Raw genomic sequence first — 13,596 nt, 5'->3', positions numbered from 1 at the left:
GCAAATGGTAAAGTGACTTGCCCAGGATCACCCAGCTACTACGTGTCTGAAGCTAGATTTTAAATCAAGAATCATCATCTTCCTGACTCTAGGCCTGCCACTCTATCCACTCTGCCACCTAGGTGCCCATAGGGATGATACCACTCCCAATTTAGTGTTTTCAAAGGACTCCTGTGAAGTAAACAGTAAAAATATCTACTTTTTACCTTAGAGGAAGCTAAAGGTCATATCACTAGTGAATACTAAGAGCCAAAAACTCAAGAAAGACTCAGGTAATGGGAGGGAGAGGTGGGAAGGGGCATGTATACAAGTAACTCTGATGATTGAGGCCTTGTGAGGCTGAAGGGGTGATGGTGGACATGGCCCTCTTCCCTAACTCTCATCCCCAGCTCACTCCACCCCCCTATCCCTCACTTGCTGGGGAGACAACTTCAAAGCAGAATCTTCTTTCAGAGTCAGGGCAGAGTTTCACTGTGCACAGTCGAAGATCATCACAACCACAGTCATAGGATCCTGAGGGAGGTAAAGGCAGGGATCTGGTCTGCCAGCCACTCTCTCATGCCCCTTCTGCCCCACCCTGATACCCAAGGACTCAGACATCTAGCCAATTTCCACCCCTTTTCAGGAACCCTGTGTGTTTTAAGTCCCCAAACACTGCTACCTTACCTTGTATCTCTTCTGATAAACAGCTGGTTGTTCTGAATAGTGAAACCAGCGCCTGGGATGGGGAACTTAGAGTGAAATGGAGTGGGTGGGATGGGAGAAAAGTAGGAAGGGGAAGGAGGAAAACTAGGAGGAACTAGATAAGTGGAGGAACATGATATATATTTGTTCAGTACACCTGAACAAAGGGCTAAAAGGGGCACGGGGAAATATTCGGGGGAAGAGAAGTGTGGGGCCCTGCACAGGGAGAGGAGTTAGGCGTGGCTTGGGTGAAATCACCCCAACAAAGTTAAATCAAAGAATCACAGAATGTTAAAACTGGAGGGGACTTCAGAGATCACTAATCTAAATCCTTTATTTACAGAGGAAACTGAGGACTGAGGAGGGATATTGACTGGCCAAAAGTCAGAGTGAATCAAGCTTAGTATAGAATTCAAGGGGGTCTAATGCAAGTGTAGACAGATGGGTGGGGGGGGAGAAGGGAAGTGGCAGCAGTGACCTCACCTGCTCCATGTCTTGAAGGCATTACTGGCCCTTTTGAAGAGGTGTCCTTCCATCACCAGCCCCCCTGGTCCTTCCTTCAGGCCAGGCTCAGATTCCTCACCACTAAGACCCTGAAGAGGCCAGATGTAATACAAGATGATGGGCCAGCAGTCCTGGTGGTAGTCAGAGATCAGAAACTTTCCCACCACTATTGTACCACTCCTCACCTGCTCCTTCAGTAGCACATGTCTCTGCTCCATGTCTCTTTTTTCCCGTGCAGACTCCAAGACAAGCTTGTGTAACTGGAAGTAAAGAGTAGAGAGGAATCACGGCTGTGACAGTTGTTACCCTCCCAGGTGGGAGTGAGGACAAAGTGTGTATGGGGAGGGGAGAAAAGTTGGAAGGAGGACCTCATACATTGTAGCCTACACAAAAGTCTCTAAAACCCACTCCTCTAGTGTGAGTGAATTTGTGTTCTTCTACCCAAGCTGTAGTCTCTTACATTCGCCCTTGAAACTTCACCCCCCAGGACCCCCGAAAAAGCCCCAAACCTTCCCCTACCCTCAGCTTTTTTTTTTTTTTTTTGGGTGAGGCAATTGGGGTTAAGTGACTTGCCCAGGGTCACACAGCTAGTAAGTGTCAAGTGTATGAGGCAAGATTTTGAACTCAGGTCCTCCTGACTCCAGGGCCTGTGCTCTTATCCACTTTGCCACCTAGCTGCCCCTACCCTCAACTTCTTAACCCTGTCTCACATGCCACCCCAGGCATCCCTCACCTGGGCCCCCAGCTCTTTGTGGTAGACTCCCGCCCATTCAGTTCTTCATGACCCAGCTGGAAGTATACTGCCTGAGCTTCCACCAATCGAAGTACCTTGGGGGGCGGGGCGGGGGGGGGGGGGAGGAAGGAAATGCATAATCAAGGAATCATAGCAGTTGAGTTGTGGGAACAGGAACGCAATGGCTTCCTACCAATAGCCCTAATGAAGGCACTAACCTCTTTGCTACCCTTACGTTGTCTGTAGATGTCTTATAAAACATGGAGAGTCCGAACACATCGGGTGGCTATTCCCTGAACAATATTGAGGAGAGCTAGAGAGCTAACTGGTAACTCTATGGAACAGTAATAGCTCTGTGGATTTTGTTTACCTGGGTGGCCTTTCCCTGCCTCTTTCTTGGATCCTCTGGGAATGCTTTTTTTTTTTTTTGGCATGCCGCCTGAGTGTCAGGCAGAGAGAACGCCAAAGGTCTGGGCAATGACAACTCTGAATCACAAGATCAGCAAAAGATATGTTTGTGTCACTAGGTCCCTAGGGATGCAGGGGGCTAGGAGGAGAGTAGTAAAGAGCTTGGTATATGACAGTTCTTCTGTCTCCATTTTTCATTGTTTTGTTGCTATTCTCTATCAGGATGTTTGCTCTAACACAGAATGAGTTTGCCTCAATCTTTCACCTGTCTGTTCTCTTTCTATCCCAACTCCAATTTCCCAAAGCCCTATGTTACCCCAACTTACAAACTCCATGATGTCAAACTTCCTCTTGTCCTGGATCACATTGATCTGAGGAACACAGAGACAGGACCAATTCTCCTGACAACTGAAGAGCACTTGGGTGGGGGAGAAGTGGGCAAAGATTTTCTAATCCCCAGAACCATCCCACAAGTACAGAATCAAAGATTATCAGAGCCGAATGGCTCTGAGAAAGTTAACCTCCTCAATCGAGGAAACTAAGGCCCATGGAATGACTCCCCTTAATGCTCATATCTTCAACATCATTCCTCCTTCTCCCATTCTCAACCTCTTACTCTAGAAGACTGGGAGGGACCGAAGCACATCTAATCCCCAATCACACTGGTGGGAGAAGGGGGAGGAGAGAGTGTCACCTGCAGCACATAGTCCAATGCCCGCCCTTGGTAGCCTGCTCTGACTGCCTTCAGTGTGGTCATTGCTTCTTCTGCCTCATGTGCCCGGCGCCGGGGCACTTCAGCATTGTGACTAAGAGCTGCCTCCAGTGACTCTGCCCCTCTCCAAAACTCTCTTCGGGCTTCCCAGAAACCACGGAGACTCCTAAGGGAGAAATGAAGGATCAAAGACTTACCCTTCAAAAAAATCATAAGGTTAGAAGAGCCCTCTTCATACGCTCCCAAACTTAGATGATACATTTCTAAATACAAGGCTTCTGGGACATGATTAGAGAGGTCTTAATCTCCTTCGAAATTTGGGGTTATGTGTGGAAGCTATGTGACAAATGATATCTAGCTTTGGAGGCTAAAAAATGAGGAGAATATCAGGCTGTGTAATGCCCTTTAATCTGGAGAGATTCTTGAGTCTTCCTTTCAAAGAGAAGGAGATGTCCCTGAGGAGCTAGGGGGAAAGGAGACAGGGGTACTAGGTGAATGAGAGGATTTAGCATGGATCTCAATAAAAAAAAACAAACAAACCAGGGGGTGGCTAGGTGGTGCAGTGGATAAAGCACTGGCCCTGGATTCAGGAGGACCCGGGTTCAAATCCAGCCTCAGACACTTAACACTTACTAGCTGTGTGACCCTGGGCAAATCACTTAACCCTCATTGCCCTGCAAAAAAAACAAAAACAAACAAAACAAAACCAAAAAACAAAAAACCCTTACTCCTTCACAAAACTCTGGATCTGTTGCTTCAGTGTCTGCTGGGTGGCATTCAAGAGATCCTGGTAGAAAGCAGGTGATTAGTGCCTGAAATACTGCCTTTAAAAATGAGAGAGATTTCCCCCACTCTTCCCCAACCCCCACCCCACCATCCTACCCCACTCACTTCATGGCAATTGACTTTGTGGCTCAGGCTCTCTGTAAATTTGTCCAGGCACTCCTAAAGGAAAGACCCCAGTGAGGCACATCATGAGGCACATCCTAGAACTTGCCCTTTATCTCTAATAACTGTGTGTAAGAGGGGAGGAAAAGAATTAGATCAGCGTTTTTTCAAATTGAGCTCTGAAGAACACTGGAGTTCCTCTAAAGGAAATGCTACTACCTTAACAATATCTTTACCATAAAATGGTTAATATGAAATATCTGTATCAAAACAGACATTATGTACATGGTAATTGGGCCCCCCCCCAAATTTTCATTTGACCCCCAAGATAAAATCAACTACCATTTATTGGTTCTATCAGTATACTTCCAGCTCCAAAGTGCTTATGGCCTAAGGTTAATCATAAAAAACTCTGGCCTAGACCTCTGAGGTTTCTTTCAGCTTCTAAGATTTTACAATTCTGGGATGATAGTCTATTCATTGAGTTCATCATTCCCCCTAAAAACCTCACTCCTTAAATAAATAAACTCTGCCTCTTGGTTAGACTGCTTTCTCTAAAAAAGAAAGAAAGAAAGAAAGAATGCTTTTTCTAACTTTTCTCCTTTTCTCTTGAGTCTTTCTTCTTCTCTAACTACTCCTTGACTCCTCTTACTGTCCTTCCACTAGCCAATTTTTTAGTTTGTCATCTCCTTCTTCACCCCTTTTGCTCCCATAACAGCTCTTCTCTGCACAGAACTCTGTGCTGCAAGTTCTAGGCTTTCCATTCCTCTTCCGTTCTCTGGCACTTACAGTCATCATGGGCTCTGGGGCCCCAGGCTGGAGAGCTCCTGAATACCACTGATGAAGGCTCGACAAGTAGAAAGATAATGGCGCCCACTCTCCAGTAGGCTAGAACCGAGCTTGAGGAGCTAAGGAATAAGGAAAAGTGGGTCATAAGGGTCCCATTCAGGGCCCCCCAAATCTATTCTCATGACCTGGAGACACCTTTAAAGCTATGCTTCTTCACCTTCTTCCTTCCCTGAATGGACTTTCTCTAGATCATCTTCCCTCAGATCTTACCAATCACCCTATATGTTCCATGATATGGCAACTAGGCCAACCTCCTGTCTGTCTCTGCATATGCATTGAGTTCACATAATTTTCTAACCTCCTCATCCTGTCTCCAACTCGTCTTCACGTACCAGAATTCCATCTTCCTTTCAAAACCTGGCTTTGGTTCCACCAAGAAGCCTTCTCCCCACCCCCAAAAAGAAGCCTTCCAGCTCACTCTGGTCCATAGGGATCCCTTCCCTCGTATGAACTTCTAGAGAGCACTGATGCTATCTTCTCGTTCCTCAGAGCACAGAGACTCTTTTTTTTTAATTGAGGAAATAATACTGGACTTAAAGAGTTGGAAAACTAAGAGTTTAAGTCTCAAAACTATCATTTATTAGTTATGTGATTTTTGGCAAGTGACCTAACCTCTATCTCATTTTCCACATGAGGATAATGAGGGTAATAATATTCATGACAAACTACTTCATAATATTGAAAAGGGAAACATTTTGTAAATTTTAAAGAGCTATAGAAATATGAGATGATTTTTGGTATACTCTGAATGTCTTAGCTTGGTGCTGTGTACACAGTAGTAAACACTTGTTTCACTGACTTCTCTTCTTCCCTAGATCCTCCCTACTTTATCCAGAACCTCTTCCTCTGACTCAGTTTCCTCCCTTCTGCCTCTTGATTACCTTTTCCAGACGATTCTCCAATTCTGATACATCTGACTCCACCAACTCAATGGAAGCCCTAGGAAGGAAAAGGTCATGAAGTTCAAGGCCTGAACCACATTTTGCCCACCACCATGGACATGCTATGGGGAGGTAGGAAAAGATGAACAAGAAAAGAACATGACACCAAGGTGGAAAGAGGACTAGACTTGAAGTCAGAGAACTTCTGCTATCCCCAACTGTGTGAATCATTTTCCATCTCTGGGCCTTAGTTTCCTCCTCTGTAAAAATTGGGATTTGGGGTTTGGTTATCTCTAAGTAGTTTTTGTTGTCTACAGAGGCTGGAGAAAGCTGGAGAGAAACCTTGGGTGCTTTAGCAACAGTGGGTAAGGCATCAAGCATAAAGCAGGAAGGACCAAGAGAAGGGTGGATGTGGTTAAGGACAGGAATGCATAACCACCCCAGAAAGCAGGTGATGGGGGGAGGGAGCTCAGAGAGAGGAGAGAAGAATGACAGTTATGGAGACTGGGAAGGCAGAGAGACATATGGGGCCTATAGGGTAGAATGTCAGACTCAGGGAAGCCCCCATTTGGCCCCCATCCTCTTCCCTTTTCAACCTGTTTACATGAATAGGATGTTCAGAGGAAGGGTGGAGGAAATCACTCGGTATCTTTCTCGTGCCCTGGCCTTTTCAGCATCCCCCTCACATTAATCCCTCAAACACACACATGGTACTTACCGGAATCTGGGTGAGTCCTTTAGACACTCCTCAAAGTCAAGTTTGACGGTCACTTGGGTGGGTGCTGTTGGAGAAGAGGGCTAACTCTCTCTCTGGGATGGAAGTAGAGATACAGAGAAGACTCTCCCCCAGAGGGAGGAAAGGGGATGATGTAAGAATTTAAGGAAGAAAGCGTCTATCTCTAGGGCAGGAGGGACTAGAGGGGAGAGGGTTCCCCTAGGGAAAGAAGGGGCTACAAATGAAGAGGCTCTCACCCTACGGGTCAGAATTGACTGGGAGTGGCAGAAGGTGGGGCCTGAGGTTGGTGGAGGAGGTCTGAGATCAGAGAAGTAGCTGGTCCCACCCCTTCCAGGGTTGTCTGCCCCATTATGTTGCTTCCTTTCCCAGGTCCCCGAGTTTCTGTGTCCTTCATTTCCATCCCTTCTTCTTTACTACTCCCACAATTCCTCCTTCAGGTCTTTGTGTTTTATTTCCAGATTGTCTGACTTCATGTTATCATTACACACCATAGTCATGTACCATGTAATATTCCATGTCATCTCACTTCATGGACCCTTTTGTCCAGCCCCATATCTTCCCTTCCATACTTCTCCCAAGATCCCTCCCCTGCTTTCCTACCATTTTCTTATTGCCCGCACCCATCCTATTCATTGAATCCCATGCACCTTGACTCCTGACTCCTCTTTCTCTTTATTGTCCATTTCTGAGTGGCCATGGCCTGGGGAGGTGGGGTTGGTCCTGTAGTGTCTCCCCCTCCCCCTCTTCCCCAGCTTCTCTGTGTCTGCTACATCTTCCATTGAACAGTGTCCTCCTCCTGACTCCAGTGTAGACGAAGTGTCTCATCTGGAGGGTGGGGGAATTATGGTGGATTAGGATTGGACAGAGTTATTGGGGATGGGGTAGGGAATAGAATGTGCCCTTCAGCCAAGCATTCCAAAGGAAGCAATGGGAGGGGGGGGCAGCTAGGTGGTGCAGTGGATAAAGCACCAGCCCTGGATTCAGGAGGACCTGAGTTCATATCCAACCTCAGACACTTGACACTTACTAGCTGTGTGACCCTGGGCAAGTCACTTAACCCTCATTGCCCTGCAAAAACAAAACAAAACAAAACAAAACAGAAGAAAGGAAGCAATGGGAATACCCATATTACTGAACAGAATGGCTCCCAGGTATGAAAGGGAGAGGAAAGCTCTCATCTTCACCTCTTTCCATGGTTATCCTTAATAATATTGCATTTTTAGAGCACCCCATTATACTCATAAGGCACTTTTATATACATATTTATTTTGGTCATAGCATGATAGGCATTATATAATTATTCCCCTTTTACAAGTGGAAAATTGAGGCCCAGAGAAGTGAAGGAACTTATCCAAGGGCCCTACAAGCTAGGGAAAGACCTTGCTGGGTTTTCTTGCTCTTCCCACCAACTCATAGGAATGATGCTTACAGTGAAGACACCACCTTTTTTCTGTTTTCTGTTTTACAAGCACTTTCACATCATATAGTGAGAAAGGAAGTGAGCAGTACCCCCGCCCCAGTTTAACTGTGACCTCCCACTTTCAGCCTTAGCTCCCCCCTTCTACCCTCCCCCTATATCCCAGGCCCAACACTGCCCTGTGACTCACGCCTTCGTTCAGCCCCTCCCTGGGGCCCCCTGACTTTCCCAGCATCTTTTTCTCGGAATCCTTGGGCTCTTCCAGCTCAGTTCCTTGGTTACAGCCAGTGACACCAGCCAGACATCACAGGGGACCCACTGCGCTTCTGGTTTAGGGCTGTGCCTGGGAAGTTGGCAGGGAAGGAATCAGACCTTGAGTTCCTTGGGCTGTGGGAAGGGAAAGACAGGGTGGAACCTAGGAGGACCTGGAATAGGGTAACTGGGAGAGTCTGGGAAGGATTCTTGGTTGGTTGGGAGAAGAAAGGAAGGAACAGAGTTGGAACTAGAGGTATGCAAATGTCTAAGGCAAAACAGTTGGGGAATGGGATAGGTTGTGGAATGTATCATATGATTTCTATGATTTCCATGTTCTAGGATTAAACACAGCTGACATCTGTGCTCCCATCTATTAATAATATTGTTGTTGGCTTTAAATATTTGGAAAAGTTACCTTTTTTAATTAAAATTGTGTTTTAATTTAATTTTCTTTTTCTTTTTTGGGGGGGCAATGCGGGTTAAGTGACTTGCCCAAGGGAACACAGCTAGTATGTGTCAAGTATCTGAGGCTGCATTTGAACTCAGGTCCTCCTGAATCCAGGGCCAGTGCTTTCTCCACTGGGCCACCTAGCTTACCCACTTTTTTTTTTTTAAGTGAGGCAATTGGGTTAAGTGACTTGCCAGGGTCACACAGCTAGTAAGTGTTAAGTGTCTGAGGCTGGATTTGAACTCAGGTACTCCTGACTCCAGGGCCAGTGCTCTATCCACTGTGCATCTAGCTGCCCCCATTTTTTTTTAAACTAAAGAACTTAATATATATCCCTGTAGGCAGATAGGGAAAATGGGGTGGTGGAAACCAAGGGACATGTTAAAATGATATTCTATAAATGCTTGCATTTTTAATGGCAGAAACCCCAATCTACATGGTCCTTATGTATTTATTTTGTATCATCAAATGTTTGCATCAAAGGGAAGAATCAAAGCCTTCCAATAATTCACTAAAGGCGTTGTTGTTTCTTACTAAGGGAAGAAGGAATAAGCAATTATACAGCACCTCCTGTGTCCCAGTCACCGTGCTAATCAATGTTCATATATCTCATTTGATCCTCTTAACAACTCTAAGAGCTATTATTCTCATTTTAAAGTTGAGAAAACAGAGGCAAACAGAGGTTAAGTGACTTGCCCAGGGTCACACAGCTAAGTGTCTAAGGACAAATCTGAACTCAGGTCTTTCTGACTCCAAGTCTACCTAGCACTCTACCCACTGAACCACCTGCATGTGGTATACATGGTGGTGGTGGTGAGAATGGGAAACATTCTTCAAATGGTTATCAGGAAAGAACTAGGTAGGGAGGGGGCTGGAGTAAAAAGCAGCAATGGGCACAGCTGGGGAAAGCTTGGAAAGTCAAGGGATTTGGGAGCACTAGAAGTCACTGAGAGGTTTCCCGGGGAAAGGTAGGGTCACGAGCCCCCTCACCAGGCTGAGACTGTGTTATTTTAATAGTCAGAGGCTTCTCGGTAGCCTTCTGTTCTCCACTGGGTGCTTGTCCAGCAAGGCCAAGCAGGTGGACCTCTTGGGAGGTCAGGGGCTTCTCTATCACCAGGGTCATCCAGAGGTGCCTGTAAGCGACCCTGGGGGTCAGATATTGGAAGGCAGTCACCTGACCCCCTAAGCATTAGTCATCACTTGACCTATACACCTACTTCCCACAGCTATACAGTGAAAGGATCCCCCCTGAAAGGATCCCCACCCAGCTCCATCTAGCCTTAACAATGATCAGGTGGTAGACTAAAAGAGGCCTCATAGGCCACATTAAGTCTAACCTCTTTATTTTATACATGACAAAACTGAGACCCAGATTACAAAATGGACTTGAAGTTCACACACAGAGCAAGGCAGTGCCAGAGCTGGTAACTAAAAATCTTGGTCCTCCTGACTCCCATACACTCCTCCTCCTCCCACAACTCAGGCTGCTCACCATCTTTCTGCTCTTTGTCTGTATCCTCTTCTGGATCTGTGGGCAGTGTCGTCTTCAGGTATGTCCCTTTGCTGTAATATTCCTTCCGCCGTCGATCAAACTCCCGCTCTGGTGGGGGCTGGGGCAAGGCATGCCCCCCCCATCAGGGGTATCTGAGGATTCTTTCTTAGGTTAACCAGGACTTCCTGGTCACCCCTCCCTTCTTTGTCAGACCACATTTACCAGTGATCACTGCCCACCTCCCATACTGGGAGGTCGGGGGGTCCCAAGTCTTAAGACATTTAACAAGTCACTCATCTAGTCTCATTTAGGGGCAGCTAAATGGTACAATAGCAGGCTTTAAGTCATCTTCCCTCAGTTCAATCTGGCCTCCAGACACTAGCTATGTGACCTTAAGCAAGTCACTTCACCCTGTTTACCTCAGTTTCTCATCTGCAAAATGTGCTGGAGAAGGAAGTGGCAAACCACTCTAGTATCTTTGCCAAGAAAACCCCAAGTAGGGTCACGGAGAGTCAGATGCAACTGAACAAAGTTTCATTTGCTTCCCCAATTTATGATGTTCACACTACCCTCTTCAGTCAAACCTTTCTGCCCTGTTGTAGCTTCTGTCCTCTCTAAGGTCCTTATTCTCACTGCTTGGCTCTCTACTCTGGAGGGGATGAGGAACATTAGGCCCCTTTCTCTGCCCAGAATCTCTTCCCCACAGAGCTTTATGGGAGAACCTGATCTTTGTGGGGAGGGGAAGTGGGGAGAAGGGGAAGAATTATGATCCTCAATATATACATGCTCTACCAATTCCTATGTAGCAGGGGGTTGGAATATGCAACTATACAAATGGGTTCTATTGCTCTATTCCCATGCATGTTCCAACTTCCAGCCCTCCCCACTTCCCACCTCCCATTCCCATTTCCTTTATCTCACTTAGGATAGTCTCATACCTCCCACCCCTAACATTCTCCTCTGCCTTTAGAGACTGAGACTTGGACCCAGGACTAGGTATATCAGCCAACCTGGAATTTCTCTTAACTCACTGCTTGGCTTTTCTCCTGGGGTGGGGGGGTCGTCAAGACGCAAGGGATGATGAACTCATACTACAATTCGCATGAGTCCTGAGATGAACAAAGGCTGGCTAGCCTCTAAGACTGCTACTATACTGTAGTTCTTAATCAATCTCACCCATCCCTCACCCTACCTTCCTCCCTTACTTTTTTTTTAAATCTTTTTTTTTTCTTTTTCTGGGCAATGGGGGGTTAAGTGACTTGCCCAGGGTCACACAGCTAGTAAGTCAAGTGTCTGAGGCCGGATTTGAACTCAGGTACTCCTGAATCCAGGGCCGGTGCTTTATCCACTGAGCCACCTAGCTGCCCCCCTCCCTTACTTTTAACAATCTTTCCTCCTTCTTCCCCCATCCCTACAACACTGTGAATCTAGTTGGGATCTGGGATCCTTCCTTAGAGATTAGGTGGGCCAACTGTATCCTTGGGAGACCTAGAGAACTAACTTACCTGGGGGTTCTTCTTCATCATCTTGTGCAGCTACTTTCTTGAGCTTTGAGGTACTTCCCTTCATCATAGTGAGGCCTTACGATGCCACTCAAAATCTTCTGCACTGTGGAATGGGAGACAACTAAGCCCTTGGGGCCAGTAGTTGGCCTTTACAAACCCCTGCCCCAGCCCTTGCCCTGAAAGTCTCACTTTTTTTAGATGTTAACTGTCCTTGGAGCCTGTGTTCTTGTTAATCCTCCAAATTGAAGAACTTTGGGGCAAAACTGTCCAATGATGAAGCTGTGGGGAAGGGGGGAGGGGGAGGAGGGGCGCTGGGGGTCCTGGAAGGAGGGAAGGGGGGATGGGTGTGGCTGGTGACCAGAGGGCCTCCCAATGGGGAAAGAAAGCCTACAACCTCCCACATCTCTCAAGGGCAGATGACTCTACCACCTCCTTTATGAAAGAGCCTGATAGGAGTTACAGTTTTTTCCATTATATAGGTCCCTAAAGGGACCCCCAATGGACCCAAGGGTTGGGTGCTGGCCAGACTCGCTGGGTCCTTCATCAAGGAGCGCTGAAGCCAGGGAGCCCCCACCTCTCAGCAAGGGCTTCAGGTGATCACTGCCTGTGAAGTTCTGCTCTCAGATCCTCATCACTGTCTTCCAGCCTAAGATTGTGGGTGTGGCAGGGAAGAGAGGTGAGTGCCCTTGGGGAGAAACAAGAATCATCCATCCAAATTAACCCTCCCCCACCTCTGGTGACTGCCTGAGGTCTGAAGTCTGAAGCATTAGGGGCAGGAGGGACTTGGGGAGAAGGCCCTGTCACAGCCAAAGTGTACTGCTTTTGGGGGCAGGTTAGGTGGCGCAGTGGATAAAGCACCAGCCCTGGATTCCAGACCTGAGTTCAAATCGGCCCTCAGACACTTGACCTTACTAGCTGTGTGACCCTGGGCAAGTCACTTTGCCCAGCAAAAAAAAAAAAAGTGTACTGCTTTTCATGTACTTGGTGAATGGGGGACCTGTTTGGCATGTGACCGTTGGTAGGGTGTGCTGGCTCATCCACCTTCATGAGTCCGTAGTCCTTGCCCAATGGGTGTATGTGGCCAAGATATTCATTTCATCCCAGTGTTGGGGACTTCTTCCTAGATTGGAAGAGTCATGGAGAGGGTATCCTGAGACCCCCTCCAGAACTTCCGTGCCCCCATTTCCCTTGTCAGCTCCTAGGAGACGTAGGGAACATTAGGCTGAGGAGGGGACTTTCTGGTATGAAGAATTCCAAGTCCAAAAGTGACAGCTTGGGCAAGTTCAGCTCTCTTTGTATCAATTTTCTCAACTGAAGTTGCCCTGGATGATGCTTAAAGTCCATTCCCTTCCAGCTCTAAATCCCCTTAATCCTTCAATTTCCCTCACTCCTTTCTCAGCCCTTACCTTCCAGGAATGCTCAGGAGAGTCGCCCCTTCCCTCCCACGCTGCCCGAGTTGAGCTCAGGGACTCCCTCTTTTCTCTCACCTCCTTTTACCCCTCTTTCCTCCCCATCTCTCTGCCCCCTACTTCTCCCCACAGGGGACTCTCGGCACCAGGACGGAGCTGGTGTTTCTTCAGGTATGTGCCCCCGGGGCCCGCTCATCAGTGGAGCTGGAGATCGGGCGTGGGCAGAGCCCAGCGCCGTGCACGCTAGAGCCGGACAAGCGAGGCCAGCGGCAGCTCCATCCTGAATGCGGATGACCACTGTTTCTTGCAGGCCGCCGACCCCGGATCCCGCACCACCCCCTCCGGTGGCCCACAACCTCCTGCTTCTCCATCTTGCCCCTCCCCGAACCCGGGGCCGCCCTCAGCTGCCGCGCCCGCCCCTCCGCTCCACATAGCCCCAGCCCCCCCGTGGCCCCGCCCCCACCGCGGTCAGTTGCGGGAAATCCGCACTCCACTACCCCTTCCTCTTTGCTCTCCCCTGGGGCAGCTCTTTTCTCTTGTCCCCTCGCCCCTCCCACCGGGGGAGCGGAGGTGGGCGGAGTCACGGCTCGAGAGTGGGAGTCCAGGGCTCCGCTCCCTTCCCTGCCTCCCCTCTTTCGGGCCCCCCCCCAGCACCCTCTTTTGTCTCCCTCTCTG

The 13,596-nt window shown here is 48.0% G+C and overlaps 1 protein-coding gene across 1 annotated transcript in view; it reads right to left on the bottom strand.

Moving 5' to 3' along the window:
* Positions 1 to 11,533, bottom strand: part of ACAP1 (ArfGAP with coiled-coil, ankyrin repeat and PH domains 1) — a 31,979-nt gene extending 20,446 nt beyond the window's left edge. The window contains 18 exon segments of the mRNA XM_044003345.1: positions 418 to 495; positions 498 to 513; positions 667 to 718; positions 1,168 to 1,277; positions 1,374 to 1,448; positions 1,922 to 1,956; positions 1,959 to 2,016; positions 2,656 to 2,700; positions 3,024 to 3,207; positions 3,770 to 3,828; positions 3,933 to 3,986; positions 4,719 to 4,738; positions 4,741 to 4,837; positions 5,660 to 5,717; positions 6,378 to 6,457; positions 8,003 to 8,085; positions 10,008 to 10,125; positions 11,513 to 11,533. Of these exon segments, the coding sequence (XP_043859280.1) occupies positions 418 to 495; positions 498 to 513; positions 667 to 718; positions 1,168 to 1,277; positions 1,374 to 1,448; positions 1,922 to 1,956; positions 1,959 to 2,016; positions 2,656 to 2,700; positions 3,024 to 3,207; positions 3,770 to 3,828; positions 3,933 to 3,986; positions 4,719 to 4,738; positions 4,741 to 4,837; positions 5,660 to 5,717; positions 6,378 to 6,457; positions 8,003 to 8,085; positions 10,008 to 10,125; positions 11,513 to 11,533 (1,243 nt within the window).
* Between the last annotated feature and the right edge of the window lie 2,063 nt (positions 11,534 to 13,596).

This window comes from Dromiciops gliroides, chromosome 4 (assembly GCF_019393635.1).
Source record: "Dromiciops gliroides isolate mDroGli1 chromosome 4, mDroGli1.pri, whole genome shotgun sequence".
In the NCBI taxonomy this organism is placed as follows: domain Eukaryota; kingdom Metazoa; phylum Chordata; class Mammalia; order Microbiotheria; family Microbiotheriidae; genus Dromiciops; species Dromiciops gliroides.
The sequence above is the reverse complement of the archived record's forward strand: the minus strand, read 5'-3'. Positions and strand labels throughout refer to the sequence as shown.